General features: G+C 34.2%; 3 protein-coding genes across 3 annotated transcripts; 2 read left to right on the top strand and 1 right to left on the bottom strand.

Moving 5' to 3' along the window:
- The first annotated feature begins 972 nt into the window (after positions 1 to 972).
- LOC107910945 (protein NETWORKED 3A) lies at positions 973 to 3,503 on the top strand. The gene is made up of 3 exons (XM_016838859.2): positions 973 to 1,015; positions 1,342 to 1,365; positions 2,734 to 3,503. Exons 1-3 carry the CDS (start codon positions 973 to 975, stop codon positions 3,363 to 3,365), a joined length of 699 nt encoding a protein of 232 aa, XP_016694348.1. The 3' UTR covers positions 3,366 to 3,503.
- Positions 2,619 to 4,336, bottom strand: LOC107912387 (classical arabinogalactan protein 26). The gene is made up of 2 exons (XM_016840538.2): positions 3,716 to 4,336; positions 2,619 to 3,405 (listed from the first exon to the last, which is right to left on the bottom strand). The coding sequence occupies exon 1, from the start codon at positions 4,131 to 4,133 to the stop codon at positions 3,717 to 3,719; it is 417 nt and encodes a 138-aa protein (XP_016696027.1). The 5' UTR covers positions 4,134 to 4,336; the 3' UTR covers positions 2,619 to 3,405; position 3,716.
- A 7,658-nt stretch (positions 4,337 to 11,994) lies between these two features.
- LOC107912388 (auxin response factor 23-like) lies at positions 11,995 to 16,479 on the top strand. Its single transcript, XM_016840539.2, is given in 15 exon segments — positions 11,995 to 12,241; positions 12,661 to 12,773; positions 12,936 to 13,031; positions 13,123 to 13,179; positions 13,277 to 13,435; positions 13,761 to 13,845; positions 14,090 to 14,180; positions 14,381 to 14,545; positions 14,631 to 14,750; positions 14,849 to 14,924; positions 15,006 to 15,177; positions 15,272 to 15,520; positions 15,522 to 15,832; positions 15,922 to 16,115; positions 16,200 to 16,479. Coding segments are annotated over 15 exon segments (2,091 nt in total). The 5' UTR covers positions 11,995 to 12,141; the 3' UTR covers positions 16,303 to 16,479.
- The last annotated feature ends 3,587 nt before the right edge of the window (positions 16,480 to 20,066 follow it).

Here is a 20,066-nt window from a genome sequence, read left to right on the forward strand (position 1 = left end):
ATTACATCAGTCCAAGGTTTTTAATCATAAAAGGTAATTATATTTTTATTTTATTTAAAAATCAATATTAATTAAAATAAATAATAATGGTTTTGAAAATTTTAAAATAATATTTCAAATAATTAAATATGCTAAAAATACCATTAGTTGAAAAACACCATTCACAAAACTTAAAATAGTTCACCATTATTCATTTATTTTATTAAAAATTATAACTAATTTAATATTTAATAATTAATTCAAAAAATGAAAATCATAATTAAGTAAATACTTAAAATTTAAATTAAATAAAAATAAATTGTTTAGTAATTTAAAAAAGAAGGAAGTTCTACTAGTATGTTTAATTATATTTTATGCCATAGCATCGGGGAATGCGAAGTCCACGGCATTTGCACCACAATCTTAATAGTGAAAGACGAATTACATAAAAGGTCCAAAAAGCGTATTCAAATTAAAACTCCTCTCATGGATTTCATCGTTTATTTTACAAAATTTGATAAGGTAATTTCTATTTTAGTTTATTAAAATTCCATCCTCAAAATTTAATCAACACTACTAGATATTACTATTAAACTGCTAAATTGAGGACCTCATTTTTAAACATTAACAGCTTAATGATTTATATAAATAACCATAAAATATAATAATTAAATTCTAAAAATTCTCGACTCAATTTAATTAGCCATAGTTAATAAAAATATCAAAATTATAAAACTAAAGATAATTATGTAAATTAAAATTTTTATAAGCCTTTCTTATTTTAAATATGCTAGGCATTACATTTTTAATGATTTTATTTAAACATTTCATATAAAAATGATAAAAGACAAAAACACATTCAATATTTTATTAAAAAGGGCCTCAATTTATCAACTAAGTCCCAAGTCCGTGTGAAATTACCAAAGTATTTATATCTTTATATATTTTGATAAATTTACAAAAATTTATACCTAAATAAAACAAATTAAAAATATGATCCCAAACACCAAAACTCTCGTATTCTCTACGGTATCCAGTAATTTGTATTTACTTTGGAAGGGGACACAAAATGGAAGTGTTAGATTTCTTTCCATATAAATCTCTTTCTTTTTTTTTAAGTCAGGTTTGAATATTGAATATTGAAAAAACCGCCAATTTGTTTTTATGTCTAAATTGACTGTATTACCGTTTTCCTCCCATATAAACACAAGGAGGGGGTAGTTCTGTTTTCTATCTTTCATTTTTGTCTTTCTTATTTCTTACTGGAAATTTCACTGGATCTTAAAGAGGAGCCAAGGGAGAGAAATGGTGCAAACGATGAAAATGGAAACACCACGATGGTGGTGGTTTGATACTCCTCAGAATGGCTCCAATCCACTATTTCTGGTAATAAAACCCTTCTCACTTTTCGCTTATATAGATTGTGCTAGCCATTGGAGTACAATGCTTCTTTTTTTTTCTTTTTCTTTTTTTGTTATTGAAGCCTTCTTCATGTTTCTTGCTATAGTTCAAAGTTTCTTTGAATTGCTTTCTCCACAGTATCACTTCGTAGGTAAGGTCGAAAAGGTTGCCAAACCCCTGCCCCTAAAATCAAAAATTTAATTAAACCCCTTCAAAATTTTGAATTTATTCATATACTTTTTTAATTATTTCTAAACTTATTAAAGAAATTTTCACAAAATTTTTAAAAATTTTAATTAGGCTCTGCCAACACTTATCCGAAAATTCTCACCGGCTTGGAGAGTGAATATATATAGGTCTAACTCTAACTTATAGGATTCATGATTCAACTTTTGAAATTAGAGAGCTCACAAGCTGGAGAGGTTGACTTGGTAACAACCTGGAATATGCTTGCTACTGGACCCTAACCAATTGGCATGATGAGCTGCGTGACCTATGCTATGCTTCCCTTGTTGGATGCTTATTCTATCTAATTCGGTTTAATCCTGTCCCCATTCACTGTATTTTCTGGACTTCTAAAAATTTAAAATTTCTTTTAATTCTTTTTGCAGTTTTAGTCCTTTATTTATTTGGTTAAAAAATTTAAGTTCATTTAGTTGGCTTTATTAAATTTAAACATATGTTACCAATGAAATTTTGATTTTTAGATTAAATTCTTTAATATTAAAACACACACATTAATATTTAATTGAAGTCTATTAACAATGTTATCAGTTGAAGTTTAATTTTCAAATCTGATTAGTAGAGAGATAAAATTTCAAAAATCTTTAAGAATTCAGGGACTAGTGGCATCATTAAAGCTTTTAATTTCTATAGTCAAGGAGCCGACAAGATTTGGTATGCACATACGGGTAACCCTCGATGTATAGAAATGTGACTCTGAAATTGAAAATCCCTCCAAGTTCTGTTATTTTTCCGACTTTTTCTTTTCTCCAACAAGCGTTCACCTTTGCAGCGCAATTCATCAGGACTCTAAAAGCTGTCTTTTATAAGCTAATAATGAATTGCATCCATTGCAATCAAGGTTAACTACAAGAGGATTATTCTATATAACAAAGTGGGTAGGACCATGATCTCATTTTTTTAATCTGGATTTATTTATTTATTTCCTTCCCCTCTTGTTGCTTGAAACATTGTTGTTTGATTGAAAGATCATACCATTAGGAGATTGCCAGGGAGAAACAGTAAATTTGGCACTTTTTTTAAATTCCCCAAAATATCTTTTACAATGTTTAGTTTCTCTGTTCCCTCCATTTGCTTAAATGATGAAATGGTTTTTTAAACCAATGTCAGAACTGGACCATAAGACGAAGGCGATGCTGAAACTGATAGAGGAAGATGCAGATTCCTTTGCGCAACGTGCAGAAATGTACTACAAGAAGCGGCCCGAACTGATTTGTCTGGTTGAAGATCTCTACCGAGCCCAGCGTTCACTTGCCGAGCGGTACGATCAAGTTAAGACAGACCCTGGAACTCGCCTCCTAACAACGTCAGTGTCCCCATTCTCATCCATGAAGACAATAAATGTGATGGATAAAACCTACGACAGTTACTCGGAGTCATTTGGTTCGTATGCTGCATCTGAAGTTGATGACCCCGAACATGAAACAGAGGGAGAAACTGCAAAGGGAGACGGAACCTTACTTGATGAACAAGTAATGGATGAAGTTTCAAATGAGGTATCCGAAGATGAATTGACGAAGTTGAGAGAAGAAATAGAGAGGTTGAAAGAAGAGAACGAGATTCAGAAGGCTCAGTTGATGCAGAAAGATGAAGAGAAGATGGAAGTGATTAGACAACTCAGTTTGGCTGTCCAAGTGCTCAAGGATGAGAATGTGGACCTCAAGAAGTGTATTATTAAACAAACCACCACCAAGAAATGGAGTCCCTTTGAATTCAGCAGTGCGAGTTTTATTGCTCTCTAGTTTTAGTTAGGTACATCAAAGCAAATAGCATATGTATATCCTATAGGAACACAGCAGATTGGATTAGTAAGTGTTGTAAATTGGCCCTTTGAACTCAACTTAGGTAATATATGAATAGCAAATGTTTTGTTTTGTGAACTCATTAGTTAATCCTTAAAACCTTTATTCAGTCTCAAGAAAAATAGTTTGGGGCAAATGCCATACGCTTGGTTTAACTAACATCCAACTAAAGTAATATATACTAGAAAACAAAAAGAAAGAAATAATATATAGAACATTAAAAAAGAAAAAGAAAGTGAAACCAGTACTCCACTAAGCACAATAATTGGGGGTTGCCACCAAAACAGTACCTTACACACCAGAAAGCTGCTGCAATAAGCATAGTGCCACAAGCAACCCAAAAAACAATGTCGAATTTAGAACTCCAGCTGAAGCTAAAGAAACCGCAGTAGATGCTGGTAAGGACCCAGATGGTGAAGGTGCAAAACCAGGACCAGGAGCCAACATACTGTCTGGGTTAGGAGGGCTAGGACTTGAAGGAATAGTGGGGAATGACGACTCGGTAGGGGAAGGTGCCATACCTTTAGGAGTAGGAAGTAAAGGCTCAATATCTGGGGGTAAACTAGGAGAAGAAGATAGAGGAGCAGTTGGCAAGAATGCTGGGGCAGCTGATATACTGGAGAATTGAACTGCATGGACTTGAGACGAAGATAAAGCTAGTGAAGAGAAACAAGCCATGAAAACCATGACTGACCAAAGGGTAGCCATTAAATGATCAAAGATTGGTAACCAGCTATGAAAGTTCAATAAACGAATATAAAGAAAAGAGAGAGAGAGAGAATATTAGAGTATGCAAAAAGGTGTATAAGAAGAACGTGATGAGGTTGATGATTAAGGCTTAAAGAAAAAACAGTGCTGTGGAAGTGATGGTGGGGACTTAGGGAAAGAGGTATAGAGATAGAGCTGTAAGTATGTCGACAAAAAATGGTTGGCAAACTTAAATTTTTATGGTAAAATACAGCTCCACTGATCGACTACACGACAATGTGGATATGTAAAATTGTTGGGGCGGGAGCACATGAAAATGGGCTGTCTTTTAATTTTTTTTTCTTTTCCATTTTCATTGTTCTTGGCAATACCTGTACTATATTATATATGTAATTGTCATCCGTGACACTTTGCTTTTCAGTTTTGGTTCTTAGCATATACACAACTAAACCTAATAAAGAAGCTTCTAAGTCATGATAGCATAGAACTGGAAATGGAGCTTAAAGCTCCTATATATATATATAAAGTGGGTAAAAGCGATTGATTTAAAGTTGATGCTTCATCATAATGGTTAACAATAATGGTCTACTCAACTTTGCACGTCAATGATTAGAAGAATAATTGTTATGTGATTTGAGACAGGCAGAAGAAAATTCACAAATAACAACAATTCATTTTTATGGGAAAGAGAGAAAATTTGGAACTTTTTGCTATGATTTGAGCAGCTTCCTCTATTTGAATTTTAGGATATTTTATATTACTAGTTTTGCCATATACACAGCATGAGTGAAAGGAAAAAACAAAACTTACTATCAAAATTATGCTTATAAAAAGTTTATTCAATAATTAAATCATATGTAAAGTGGTACAGTAATTATAAATTAGTCTTGTTCAGGTTTATGCATATTATTTTTAATTGTTTTATTTAAGCATTTTATATAAAAATAGTAAAAGCGAAAAGCATCAGGTGTGGCCAAACAAAAAGAAGACTCTTTAACTTAAAAATAGTGAAATCAATTTTTAAGTAGATGAAACTGGTGTTAAATTGACTTGTAACTCTAATTTAGTTAATTCAAAGGTGTGATTCGGTAGTTGCTCACATCATCAATTAATCATGAGGTCAAGGATTCAATTTTTACCCATTAAAATGGAACACATTTCATAATACAATTACTTTAATTTCAACCAAATAAAAAGAATCCAAACTCAATTAGCACATTAGAATATAAAAAGATTAAAGCATTTATATAATTTTTACTAGTTACTCTTATTTAAAAAATTCAAAACAAAAGGAACATGACTTGTTGCTCTTATATTAGATGTTAAGTATTTACTTATTTTTTTAAAATTTTGGCTCTTATATTTTTTGGTCATTTGACCTTTAAATTTTAAAATTTAGTTAGAGTGTTTGCTTTTGGATGGAAAACTAGCTGAACTGTTAAAATTTTAATATCATTGATGTGGCCACTCGTATAATCCATAAAAATTCAAAATATTTTGAAAAATCAATAAATTTCTAAAAGTTCATAAAAACTTGTAGAAATTTTATTCATGTTAACACTGAAATACATGTAAAATACCATATGATCTACTACGTCAATGCTAGTAAAGTTTTAACATTTCAGGCAGTTTTTCTATCCAAAAGTAAGCAATTTAACTAAATTTTAAAAGTTGATGACCAAAATAACTAAAAAAAATACAAGTTAAAATGACAAAATAAATAAATATTAAGACCAAATTTACTTTTATGCCTGAAATTAAAATTTTTAATTTTTAATAATATTAAGACATTCAAATCTTCACATAAACAAATGTAAGTTTAGGAAAATAATAGGCATGAAGAAAAGAAAAATATATTCCTTGTCCTATTTGGTTTGAAAGTTGAGAAAAACTATGTTTCTGGAAGAGATTTTGTTCCCTTTAAATGGAAAATGTTGGTCCAGTTTCAAAAATCCAAAACCAAAGTAGGCTGTCCGCATAAAATTTCAGCCCACGGTGTGTTTGTTTTTCGGATTTATTTATTTATTTTTCTGTGTTTATTGTGTTAAAATAAATCCAATAAATATAAAATATTTTCCAAGTAAAATAAAAAATTGATTAGGCTGTAAGTCAACAGAGTGTTGGATCATCACTCTGTGTTTTGTTTGTTTATATTTCTCTATCAAGTTAAATAAATAAATATGGATAAAGTTTTGGGCACTCGATTATTAAATAAATTAAACACAAATATTATTATACCCCATTCAAATAAGTACATGAGGCAAGTTGAAAGACCGCCCAAGCAGCAAAACTTGTTAGCAACTAATCGGAAGATCACTCACAAGTTTCACCTCTTGCCTCCACCATCTGGACAAGTACAAGCCCTCCCAAGCCCTTAGGCTTCCGTTAGAAACGTAATGTTGTTGGCTACTAAATACCTCGTGGGTTCAACTGCTTTTTACCATCAAGTAAAAATGACAGGATTTGACCCATCACAGACAATCTCGTCCCATCTAAGATATCTACCCTACGCGTTTGTGGAGCATGGTTGAGAACCAAGTTTGGTTTGGTTGGATCAGAATCGGCCAATCTCTTAGTGGGAGAAAAAATGATAATGAATGAACGGTTGATATGCGGTTGGAGACCGCATATGAAAGATTATAAATAAATGAGAAATGAATCCTTAGACGAATTCCTTTCAGTCTTTCATTTTTCTCTTTTTCTTCAACCTTCATGGCTGCTTCGAGGAAGCGATGGTCATAGAAAGCTCTATATAGAGCGACGACTAGGAGGTTTAAGTTGGAAAAGTAGGGAAACCAATAAACCGGTAAGGTTCTAAGCCCTTCGGTATACGTAAGACTCAGAAAAAAATTAAGGGTTTTAGAACCATTTTAAGGGTTCTGCATGTATTTGAAAAATTGAAGTTAAAAAACATGAACATTGAGTTTAACATATAAATTGGTTGTCTTGCTAGTTGCTAGGAGAATGAAAGCTCTAGTGTTAGGAAAGGCTAAGTTGATGAGGCAATGAAGCATCAGGTGAGTTTCAATACTCAAGCCCATATCTATAAAAGTATGATGCATGTTTTCATGAATTCATGAGTATCTGTCATTCTAGATTAGAATGCATGATAAAAGGAAATCATGAAAGAGAATTAACGATGGATTAGATGGAGTTAGGAAAGGGAAAGAGAGATGATTCTGCGTGCACCTGTAATACGATGTTTTCATGTAATACGGTGTTGCTGTGTGCACCTGTGATTAGCGAAGCTCCGGGCCTTGCGGAGAGGACACTGTGTTGTTCGAGCATCAAGGTATAGGATGGTAAAATAGAGGAATAGATTAAATGAAATGGGAAGAGTAAAGATCATGGCGAGACTATTAGATTGATCAGAGGCTATACGCCTACAATGAGTAAAACCATATCTAAAAAACGCTCTGACATCATTATGGAAATGAGTAAGACCATGATTGAAAAACTTTATGACATCATGGTAAACATATGTAAGACCATTGTTGGACTATGGCAACCTAGGTAGTCCACCGGAACGATAAACACAGGTGATATGGTGTAAGATCATAACTGGAAGATGCTATGGCAGCAAAAGATGATTTGATGGTAAAGAGAGTAAGACCATAGTTGAAAGACGCTATGACATCAAAGATAGTCCGACAGGACATTAAACACTAGATTTTTCAATGGGACGTTAAACACGGGATTGTCCAATAGGACGTTAAATACGAGATAGTCTGACAAGACATTAAGCACGGAATTGTCCAATAGAAGGTTAAACACGGGATTGTCTGACGAGATGTTAAACACAGGATAGTTCGATGGGATGTTAAATACGGGATAGTTCGATGGGACTCTATACATGAGAAGGCAGAAGTGGAAAGCCATAGTCAGACCATGACAACTGATGGATTCTGTTATGGCATTAAACAGAGGTACTTGCGAAGACCATAGTTGAACTATAGCAACAAAGGGAAAGAGAGAGAGAAAGTCCACCAGGACAATAAACTCGGGAAGGAATCCAGAACATGATCATAAGATAACCCGCTAATAGGAAAAAAGGGTTGAAAGGAAATGGGAGTATGAACAAGTGACAGACGAGCGACTGGCTGAAGGAATCCGCCAAAAAATGTGAACTAAATGGGAATAAGAAAGGACTGTGGAAATAGTAGTCGTGTAAACCAGAGGGGTAAGAAATGTTAATCAGGAAGTAGTCATGAAAGCCGAAGAACCAATGGTGCCTAACATTCAAGCGTATGAGATATGGTTAAACCAAGGATCGTGGTTGAGGATTCACCATTAAGGATTTTTCTAGAGTGTTTAGGAAACCCAACCAGCTTGTAATCGATCGAAAGTATGCTGACTAATCCATAAGGAATGGTGGGGTTAATCAGAACCCTAATGATAATATGAGACCCCAAAAAGAGGGAAGCCTTAAAGTGACAGACTTGTTTGTCAAGACTATTACTCTCCAATGGGGAAGAATTGGTGTGATGGTATCAGCTAAATGGGTAGTTCTGTGAGAACCAACAAGGTAAAGATCACTAGAACAACTAGTTAGGCGAGAATACAGTAAGAGAGGAAACTTGTGAATGCGGATGAACTCAAAAACGGTGACTAAGTGATTCAAACCTTAATGGCCAGTAGTGAGAAGTTGTGCTACGCTGGAGGGTAAGATAAAAATAATTAAGGCGGATTAACAAGGAAGTAATTCAGCCCCTGTTTAAGATAAGTAATGTTTAGTCCGCCAGGATAGCGAGAGATCTGTTAGTCAAACTGGAGAAAGGAAAGATAGAGTCCGCTGAGATGGTGAAGCGATTAGAGAATCTGTCCAGGCTGATTGAAGATCAATAGAATGACCAGAAGGAAATTGTTCAATGATTTATCCTCAAGTGGATAGGTTTGAGAATAGGAGAAGTCCACTACGATGGTTTTAGAGGAATGTCCCAAACAAGCAAGGAGTTATTGTATTATTATTTAATTGAACCCCGACAAGTGGGGTACATTTTATGTATCAAAGAAACTCACTAAGTTCACCTGAACTTACCAAAGTGTGGCCTCTATTTTGCTGGATATACAAGATACGGAAATCGAGAAGGGACCAAGTCAGATCGTATGGAAATCAAGGATTTATCGTTAGAATAAAGTCATGCATATAGGAGGGGGGCACCTTTGTAGACTTTGCCAAGTGGGGCGATTAAGTGTATTTGTTTAAACTTCTTCGAGTTCAGAGTTAGGACCGAAAACATTGTATTAAAATTTAGACTTTGTTGTAAGTTATTTTAATAGGTAATACAAATTGTTTTAACTTAGTGAGATTTTAGTCTGAACAACAAACCAGTTTGATTGTGATACCCGTACTTGGATCCAACGAACGGATCGAGTGAGGGTGTTATAAACTCTCTGCTAGGGTTGTTTAAGCAGTTGAGTCAGTTAAAACCCAAACTGAATTACAATTAACTGAATCACCTGAAATGTAAAAATCTTTAACCGTTAATCGAACCGATTTTTTTAAATACATTAATCGAACCAAAATATTTCAATTAATTTGTTAGGTTAACTGAATTAATTGAAATTTATATATTTTTTATTTTACTTAAAATAAGTATAAAACATATAAAAAATAAATTACTAATGTTCATTATCATTTTTTAATAGTTCAAAAAATATATTATATATAATTTATATTATTTATTTCGATTAATATAAAAATAATAGTTCAAAAAATACATTCCTAATATTAAAAATCTATTATATATAAAATCTATTATTTAATTTGGTTAATTTCTCGGTTTTGAATCGAATTAGTCGATAACCGAAATTCTAAAAAATCATTAACAGACCTTTGATCGAACTAAATTCGACTACGACCGATTAACCGAATTAGATCAGTTAAATCGGTTAATTCAGTTTTAATCGAACTGTGAACATCCCAACTCTCTGCCTCGTCTGGGTGATCGGCCTCGTGACAATCACCATACTCTCTTTCATATTCTATTCATGTTGCATCACAGTATTGACAAAATATTAATGATATTTAAAGGTTAAAATATATCATAAGCCTTTGCACTTTTCGTAAATTTGAAATTTAATTTTTATGCTTTTTATTTTTTAAAATTCAAAAATCATGCTCAACTATTAGCAACCTTAATTTTTTAATTATATTACTGCCAAGTGATTATATTTTTTAAATTTCAAAATGTTACACTAGCGAGTTCAATAATGTTAACAATTTAACTTGAATTTTAAAATTTAAAAAAAAAAAAAACTAAATGTTTAAAAATAAAAATATGAGAATTAAATTCTGTAAAAAGTTGAATTTATTTTAAATGAACAACGGAACAACGAAGGCAAAGAAGGCGTAGGCCTAGCTAGGCCACTGCAAAAGCTGTCTATTAATTGAAACTATTTCCACCTGACACCTTCCTAATTTGGGGCCCACAACCCACGTGTCATCCTCTAAACTAATCTGTTTAGTTGCAGCCACTGTCGGCCGGCCAAATCCACAGTATCACCTGCAGCCAGCATAGCTTTCCTCAACCCGGTTAAACACAGTCCGGTCCCGTTTGTTTACGTTTCAATTTCAGTTCAGCGTTGCGGTTTAACGGAGATCCATGTGATTAACAGCCAAGACCGCGAAACAGTGATGTAGTAGGAACACTGTCTTTTCACTTTTGTCGCCTTGCCTACCTTACCTTCTTTTCACATTGATTGTGGGTTTTTGGAGTTTAGACGTGTCGTTTTCCCCTCCGTAATTGCTCCAGCTTTTTTGTCGTTTTTTGTTTACTCCATTACAGCCCAAATAAAAACCTTGCAGATATATACACGCATATATATGTAGATATGTGTATGAATTTGATCAAATCCCATTGCTTTTAAGGGATATAGCTAGGTCTCTATATGTAGTGCAAGCTAGCAACCCTTGGATGGATGCTTCACAAATCACATTGTACACTTGAATGGTAAAAGCTTAAGCCACCTATATCTAACCCCACCATTGCAGATAAGCCAAGGGCAAGGGCGTGGTTCAGTGAATCCATCACAATGAAAGAGAAACCCCCCCGCCCCCCTCATGTGATTCACAAGCTCACTTAGCATATAGGTCACTTGATATTATTGTTTTAGTTGATAATTTAATATAATAATAAATAAAATATATACTGATCTAAATTTTTAAATAATTAATATAAATAAAAATATTAATTTGTAAAATACAAAAGTCAAATTGGAAAAACTCTTTTTAACAAACATTTCTAACTCCAAAACCCAGGTATTTGACGTTACTTTTAAAGCTGAGAAGTACTGTAGCGAGGCCTTAATCGAATTTTACTCAACATTGGAAAAGGGTTGAAAAGAAGAGGCGGAGAATGACATGAAATTCAATAGGGGATAAGCGCATTTGCATGAAAAGGGCAATGGGAAAAAAAACACGTAGTACACATCGATGCCTAAAGTAGCAAATATCGCCAGGAATCAACGACAACGACCCACCCTCCAAACAAAGCAAAGGGAGAAACAAGACAAAATCTGTATTACTGACGTTAAACAATGTATCTTAAAAGTTAAAACCATAATAATCATAGTTGAAAAGTTTTGTACTTAATTACGTTACTCTACAGGAAATGTGTCGTCAAAACTGAGACCTTTTTGTCTTCTCTTACATTGCATGCACTTTGAGGTAAACGATAAAAACGTTTTTGCATTAAGAGATGAGGGGCAATAGAGCCTAGAGGGGGCCAGGTTGTTGAAAGTGAGAGCTTGTTTCTATGGTGACACGACCTAGCCGCCTGATTCTCGAGGTGTACGTACTCCTTTTAGTCAATTTTTTTTTTGTCTTTTTCCTTTTTAATTTCTCTACATAACTTTTACTTACACACACCCTTTTGCCTTCCCCTTCCCCTTCCACTCTCGTTTTATTTCCTGCATCTTTCCTTATTCCGGGAAAGAAGCTTCTTCTTTTTTCTTTGTATATACTCCATCTTTTGGGTTAAGAAAAGAGAGAAAAAGCGGAAGATAAATGGACGGTGAACGGAATGGTTTGAAGGCTAAGGTCCCATTTCACCCCAGAAGACGTATCAACGTCTATGGCTTGCCGTTGCTTCCTCCGAACAATCAAGGTTTTATATCTTCATTTCTGGCACCAACACTCGTTTATCAAGTATCAAACATGTTTGATAAACTTGAGTACTGCTAGCATTTTAAAATCTGCTTATTGTAGAATGATGTGATGACGGAGTAGTATCTATGTTTTTTTTTTTTTTGCGCTTGAACTTGTTGGTCGAAGATTATTTCTTTTGTATTTCGTTTCAACTTTCAGCCTTATATGCAATGTAGTACACGACAAACATTGGAAATTAATTAACCAATCAATCATCTCATTTATGTTTTTGTCCTAATTCTTGGCTCTGTTGGTCTGTAGAATGGGTCCCAAATGTTTCGATTTGTTCATATCTCTGATTATCAGAACTTTTTTTTTCTTTTGTTTCATTTAGATTGGTTTTTAAGTGTTATGGCTTGAATTTGTGTGTGAAACCAGGAGAAAAAGATGATCTACATGTTGAACTATGGCATGCATGCGCTGGTCCTTCAGTTTATGTGCCGCGCGCTGGGGAAAAGGTTCTGTATTTCCCTCAAGGTCACATAGAACAGGTATAAGCAAATCTTTTACTCTACTTAATTAAATCAAATAATTAATTAACCCCATTTTTTTTCTCTTATTCAAAAAAAAGAAGGAAAGTAAGAAAAAGCATTTTGTATGAATAAATATATGCTTGTGCATTCATCTGTTTGATGACTGAGCTTTTGACACAGCTGGATGCATGTATGAATCAAGATGGGATAATGGAAATGCCTATCTACAATTTGCCTTCTAAGATCCTTTGCAGGGTGATGCATGTTCAGCTTAAGGTATCCGCTATAAATGTACCTTTAATTGTTTCCTATAAATGCAAAGCTCATCATAAGTTGTTGTTTTTGATGCGTCTTTGCCATATTGCAGGTTGAACCTGGCACAGATGAGGTCTTTGCACAAATAACACTGATTCCAGAAGCAGAGGTTAGATATTGAAATGCTTAGAGTAATTGTTTTTCATTTACTTTGCCTTAGAATCTCCCTATTATCTTTTACCTAAATGCTTTTCTGCCTCAAATAGCAAGATGAGGAAAGTTTGGAGCATAGAAATTATCAACCTTTACCCCAGAAAGCCTATCCAGTGTTCTTTAGTAAGAAACTCACTCCATCAGATACAAGCACACATGGCGGATTCTCTATCCCAAAGCGACATGTTGATGATGGGTGTCTCCCACCCCTGGTTGGTACACCTTTATGTGATCTTTTGTCTTTTTAGTGCACTTATATTCAAAACAGAATGCTTTTGAAAATTTGAAGATTAGATATTAAGCTCAGGGCTTTCTTGTTCTTCAAACTAATAAAGGGTGCGGAAACTGGAACTTGCCAACCCTCCTTTTAATTAAACTATTTGTGATAATGTAAATTTCCAGACTAGTGTCTTTCTGTCTTAAGGCACAAACACACATAAATTTATGGTTTTTTTGGAAGATTCTTTAAATATTGTGCCAGGTTTACCACATCAATGAAGTCTTAACTGATCTGTTAAGTTATGCATATTGTTACAGGACATGTCTCAGCAAACCCCACAACAGGAATTGGTCGCAATAGACTTGCACAGTTTTGAATGGCGCTTTCGACATATTTATCGAGGTACCTTAATCTATCTTGCACTGATCTACGTTTAAGCATTACCATGATCAGCTCATTGTACCATGAAAGTAATTTTAGATATCTCCGAGACATCCACGTATTAAAGTAATGTAGTATACCATGCAGTTTGTCTTAATGAGCTTATGTTTATGTAAAAGGATTATTTTTCACTGTTCTTTGTTTCTTTAGAAAAGCTATTTATATAGTTAGTTTCCTTATGGAATTTGTTCCCATTCAAATGTAGGTCAGCCAAAAAGGCACTTGCTTACAAGCGGCTGGAGTACATTTCTGACTTCAAAGAAGCTTCTTGCTGGGGATGAATTTATCTTTCTTAGGTTCTCTTTCTCTCTGCCAATTCCCCAAAAAAATTATTTGTGTCCATGTTTCTGCACAAACTTTTCTCTTTTGTGTTTCACATAGGCATAGACGTGCACTTGATTCAATGGTTTTCTTTTACTAGAATGTTGGTTTTATAGTAGTATATCTTAGGTGATGAATAAATCAAATAATTTCAAGAAAATTTATTGTTCTCTAGAGGGGAAAAAGGAGAGCTCCGTCTTGGAATTCGGCGAGCAGCGACTGTTCTGAAATATACATCAACATCCATCATATCTGGTCATAGCATGCGTCATGGCATACTAGCAAGTGCTTTTCATGCGTTCTCTACTAGAAGCATGTTTAATGTCAACTACCGTCCTTGGTAAGGTGTAATAAAGTTCAATGTAATATACAACTTGTCACATTGGAACTGGAAGAGGAAGGCATTCATTCTTGCACCTCTGCAGGTCTATTTCTTCTGAATTTATCATCTCATTTGATCGGTATATGAAGTCGGCTCAAATTGACTATTGCATCGGGACAAGATTTAGGATGCGATTAGAAGGCGAAGAATGTGCGGAACAAAGGTTATCATTTCAAAACCCAGCATATGTGATTTGATATATTGAAGTATGTTTTTATATCCCGGATCCCTTCAAATTTAATGCACTATTCTCAAAAACAGGCCTTCTGGCACTATCATAAGCATTGAAGATGTGGATCATACTAGGTGGCCTAATTCTGAATGGAGATGTCTGAAGGTAACTGTGTTTAATTTCAAATGCATGGTTGCATTGATATGTGGTTTGAAGCTAAAGATTCATGGTTGTACAATTTCATAGGTGAAATGGTATCCCACAGCAGGTGAAAATTTTCATCCTGAAAGAGTTTGTCCTTGGAACATTGAACCAACGGAATTCAGAATCAAGAAGAGACCCTCCATTCTACATAACCAAAAGAAGGCTCGTACTGATGATGTATCATCCCCTGGGTTTCCTACCCTGCTAATGGATGGTAACTATACTTGTGTATGGATTCAACATGATTTGCATTTATAATAAACGTTGGCAGACTTTGCAGCTACTGATCATAATTTCTTCTTTACCAGGCATGTGGAGTGGTTCCATTAAATACGAATCTCAAAGTAGCTCAGGGGTCTTGCAAGGTCAAGAAGATAGTGACACAGATGGTAATCAACCCGATGCTCTAAGAAAACCATTACCACATTGCCTCCCACTAAATCACAGTTGGGACTCAATGCAACAGCCAATACAGAACCAACGAGAGATTGGTGCAGCACCCTTTTCTGGTGGACAAGTAGAAAGTTTGGGTCTTCATAATAGTTGGAGTACATGAAGATGCTATTGCTAGCAGAAAAATTTCAGTTCCAAATGTTAATTCTCAGGAAGGGAGCATTTCAGAACCAAGGAATGAAAATGAAACATCATGGTGCGAACCAAATGAGGGACATGCTTGCATGCTTTTTGGAGTAAATTTAGTTAACGGTCCACTGGAGCCCCCTTCACCCCAACTTGTCACTTCTAGCGAGCTCGAAAGTCATTGTTCTATTCCTCCAACTTCTCAGTCAACTGTTTCGAAACCTTCTAAGGGTACATCTAGTAAGCAGTGTGAGAACTGCTGTTCTGCTAGCAATTGGAGTTGCACCAAGGTCATACTTTCATTTTGGCATACCTGAATTATTGTTGAAGTCGATTGTTCCCAGAAATTGATTCTAAGAACATACCCTTTCTCTTATAGGTACTCAAGCATGGGACTGCTCTTGGAAGATCAGTTGATATCACTAGATTTGGCGGATATAAAGACCTCATCTCTGAGCTTGATCGCATGTTTGATTTTAATGGACGATTGATTGATGGAAGCAGCGGCTGGCATGTAACCTTTACTGATGATGAAGGGGAGATGAGGATGATTGGAGATCATTACCCATGGCAGTTAAGTGCAAAACCAAACAAAAATTCCATCTAAGTACAACACCCAAAAAAATGTATTTTAACCATGTCTCATTGGAATTGCAGGAAATTTCAGAATGAGGTCCGAAGGATGCTGATCAACCCGAAGGAAGAAATTGGAAGGGTGAATCAGAGCTCATTAATGGCGCCTTATGATGAAGTGTTTTAAATCATGAGTATGGTTTGTTGATTGGCCATCAGTCTCTTTATCTTTGAGTGCTTTCCAATAGGGAGGAAGAAATGCCAGTGCAACAAACTGCATGAACCGAATGTTAGATATTATACAACATGTATGAATATATTGATAGAGAAACAGATAAAACTACAGAGTAAATTTTTTTAATCAGTATTCCTTCTATTGAGTGAACACATTCATGAAGTTTATATACTCATATGAGAATAACTGCTCAGATTTGATAACAGACTAACAATCTTAACCATCTTTATGGTACTGTTTAACACCGAAAGTTAATTTTTTTTTGTATTTTAAAGGCTGTATGGACATTGTTGGTAATTAAATTATAACTTTTTCTTTTGTCCAATTAAAAGCTGCCACCTAGAACAAAAAAGCTACATAAGTATTGCCATGTATTTATTTATATCAAGTAATTCTAAAAAGTTAAAAATGAATTATTTATAATTTATAATAATTATATAAAATTTAAAATATATTACAAAGTTTAAATATTAAAAAAAAAAGAAAATCCAAATATTCAAAATAAAACTTTGAAATTTATATAAAAAGTTGAGTACTTTTAAATTCATAAACATTATTTTTTATATTATTAAACGTATATATTTAATCATATAATAAATAATTAATATAACTTATTATTTTAATAAAAAATTAATATTAAAATTTTAATAATAAATATATATTTATAAATATTTAGTAATAAAAGGTTTATATTATAACACATGAATATTTTAACAATATAAATATAATTATTTGTTTTATAAAAAAAAGTACTTGTTTGAATCCTGTTGCTTCATATATGTCTTTCATCTCCATTGTTTTACTATTCATTTTCATAAATTGTAATACCCCTAACCCTAAACCGTCGTTGGAACAGGGTTACGAGGCATTACCGGACATATCAAACAATCTACAAATAATTCTTAAACAAATAACAAACATATTATAATATAATCATAATTTCATATAAATATTTTATTATTACTAATTGACTTCATTTTTAAAAAAAAACTCAACATAACCTTTTTATAAATATTTAACCTTCCCTGCAATTTCAACCCGCAACCAATTCAAAACTAATATCATAATCCATACAATTTCGTATTCAAAAACACCTAAACATATCTTAAACATCAACTTAGTAATTTACTAAATAAATATTCGCATATATTGTTTAAATTAATAAACTTCATTCTTTCTATTTCAACTTGTTATCAAATATACCAAATATGTTATGATAATTCTATTTCCATTTCATGACACTAAGTATCAAAATATCATTTTAGTATCATTTTCAACCAAAAGCATAATACATTTTCAAGTGACAAATATAACACCTAAGTACATGCCACTTTACCAAAAGAAAGATTATATCACCAAATTTTGCACTGGAGTTGGGATCGCTCTGGATGCTGAGTCGGAACCTTAATTTCTACTAACCTGTGCACGGAAACAACCGTACGCTGAGTATATCATACTCAGTGATATTACGATAATTCAAATTATAATATAATAACCAAGTAAATTAAATCATTTAACTTTAAAAATTTGCCAAACTAATTCTTATTTAACTTTCTTTTCTCAATATCTACAATTCAATTTAGCTTTCAATAGTTAATATTATGCACTATCACATTAAGCCATTATTTATCTCATGAACATTTAGTTCATGCTTTCTATTCACATTTTCATATTCAATTCACATTTTCAAATTATATTCCACAATCATGTTTCTTTTCAATGGCTCAACTGATTCATTTCATTCGATTTAACTTTTCAATTAATTATCCCTATTAACAGACTCGGACTTTGGCGGATACACGGATCCAACCAAACACATCAGATTGGCACCCAGTGCCTCATCGGATAGTTCGAAGCAAAGTTGACACCTAGTGTCTCATCGGCCTAGCCGAAGTAAAGTGATACCTAGTATCTCATCGAATCTATCCGAAGTAAAATAGTGACACCCAGTGTCTCATCGACTCAAGGTCGAAGTATCCCTAAACGCTTCTAATCCTATGGTATGCCAACTATATCCGATGAGGCCCGACTAGGTAATAGGGTTTCCAATTCTCAATTCAAATTCAGTTTCATTTCAAAATTTACTTTCAATATCAAATTCACTTTTTCATTCACTAATCAAAATTCAATTCAATACTAACACATATTTCTTATTCAATTCAATTTTCTAATTTCAATTCAATAAAGTTACTTACCTCAATATTTACTTGTCATAAGTTAAATAAATTTAAAATTAATGCGTTCTATTTTCACAATACAAAAAATAGAAATGCCAATGGAACGGTGAATATAGGAAGGAAATGGGCTGGTATTTGACTGAATTATAACAATTTACAAGGTAAACTTGTAGAGAATATGAGATGAGAGAAGAAATTACAGTCTTAGGGATGAGAGAAAGAAGAAACAGAAAACATATTGCTGAAATCCTAACGATTTTCTGGTATTTTTCCTCCTTAAAAAGGTAGCTGCATCATAGAAGTGTGAGCCATTATTCCCTTCCACGTGCAACCCAACTAAGGTGTCACTTGACAAAATCTTTCAGCCATTTAGGAGCCATTCTGGGCCGAGTGCTTCCTCTAAGAGCCTGTGCATTGGCTGTTCCCGTAGCCTGCTGCTGCATTGGTGGGCTGTTCACAACATTACCCCCCATCGAGACACACCTTATCCTCATGGTTGAGATCAGGAAACAGCTTCAACATGTGAGCCTTATCTTCCCAAGTCACTTCATCAACAGATGAGCCATCTCATTGTACCAACCATTGCTCAATCAAGGAATTAGCTCGCTGAATAGACCTTGTCTCCAATATAGCAGTCGGTTGCAATACAAGAGAAGTAGAATCAGCAAGGTGAAAGGGTGTTACCTGTTGATCTGGTTGGTCGAGGCATTTCCTGAGCAAAGAAACATGAAATACGGGATGGATATGCGCGGATTCCGGTAGCTCCAATTTGTAAGCAACCTCACCAACACAGCTAATTACCTTATAAGGACCAAAACAACGTCTGCTCAGTTTGTAGTGGCGTTGCAAACGAATAGAATGTTGGCGATACGATTGGAGCTTGACATAGACCCAATCTCCATTGACAAAAGTCACCTCACGACGGTTCCTATCAGCCAGCAACTTCATCTGGTTCTGTGCTTGCCGTAAATTTTCCTTCAACACCCGAAGAATTTGATCACGCTCCATAAGTTGAGCTTCCACCAAGGCATTACCAGAAGTATCCCGCACATAACGAACAACAGTAAGAGGAGGACGACCATATAAAACTTCAAATTGTGTCATTTTGGTAGTCGTTTGATATGTCGTATTATACCAAAATTCAGCCCATGGCAACATGTTTATCCAAGTCGAGGGGTGATCCGAAGTATAGCATCGAAGATACATTTCAACACATCTATTCAATGCTTCGGTTTGGCCGTCGGATTGTGGATGGTAGGCGGTACTCATACTCAGAGATGTACCCTGCAATCGATAGATTTCCTTCCAAAAGTTACTAAGAAATCGAGGATCACGGTCCGAAATAATATCCACCGGTGCACCATACAAACGAATAATCTCCTGAACAAAAATAACAGCCACTGAAATGCTAGTGAAATTAGTAGGCAACCCGATGAAATGGCCATATTTGGATAATCTATCAATGACAACGAAGATAACAGTTTTACCTTTGGAAGAAGGTAATACCGTGATAAAGTCTATGGAGACACTCTCAAAAAC

The sequence above is a fragment of the Gossypium hirsutum genome, chromosome D11 (genome assembly GCF_007990345.1).
Source record: "Gossypium hirsutum isolate 1008001.06 chromosome D11, Gossypium_hirsutum_v2.1, whole genome shotgun sequence".
NCBI lineage: Eukaryota > Viridiplantae > Streptophyta > Magnoliopsida > Malvales > Malvaceae > Gossypium > Gossypium hirsutum.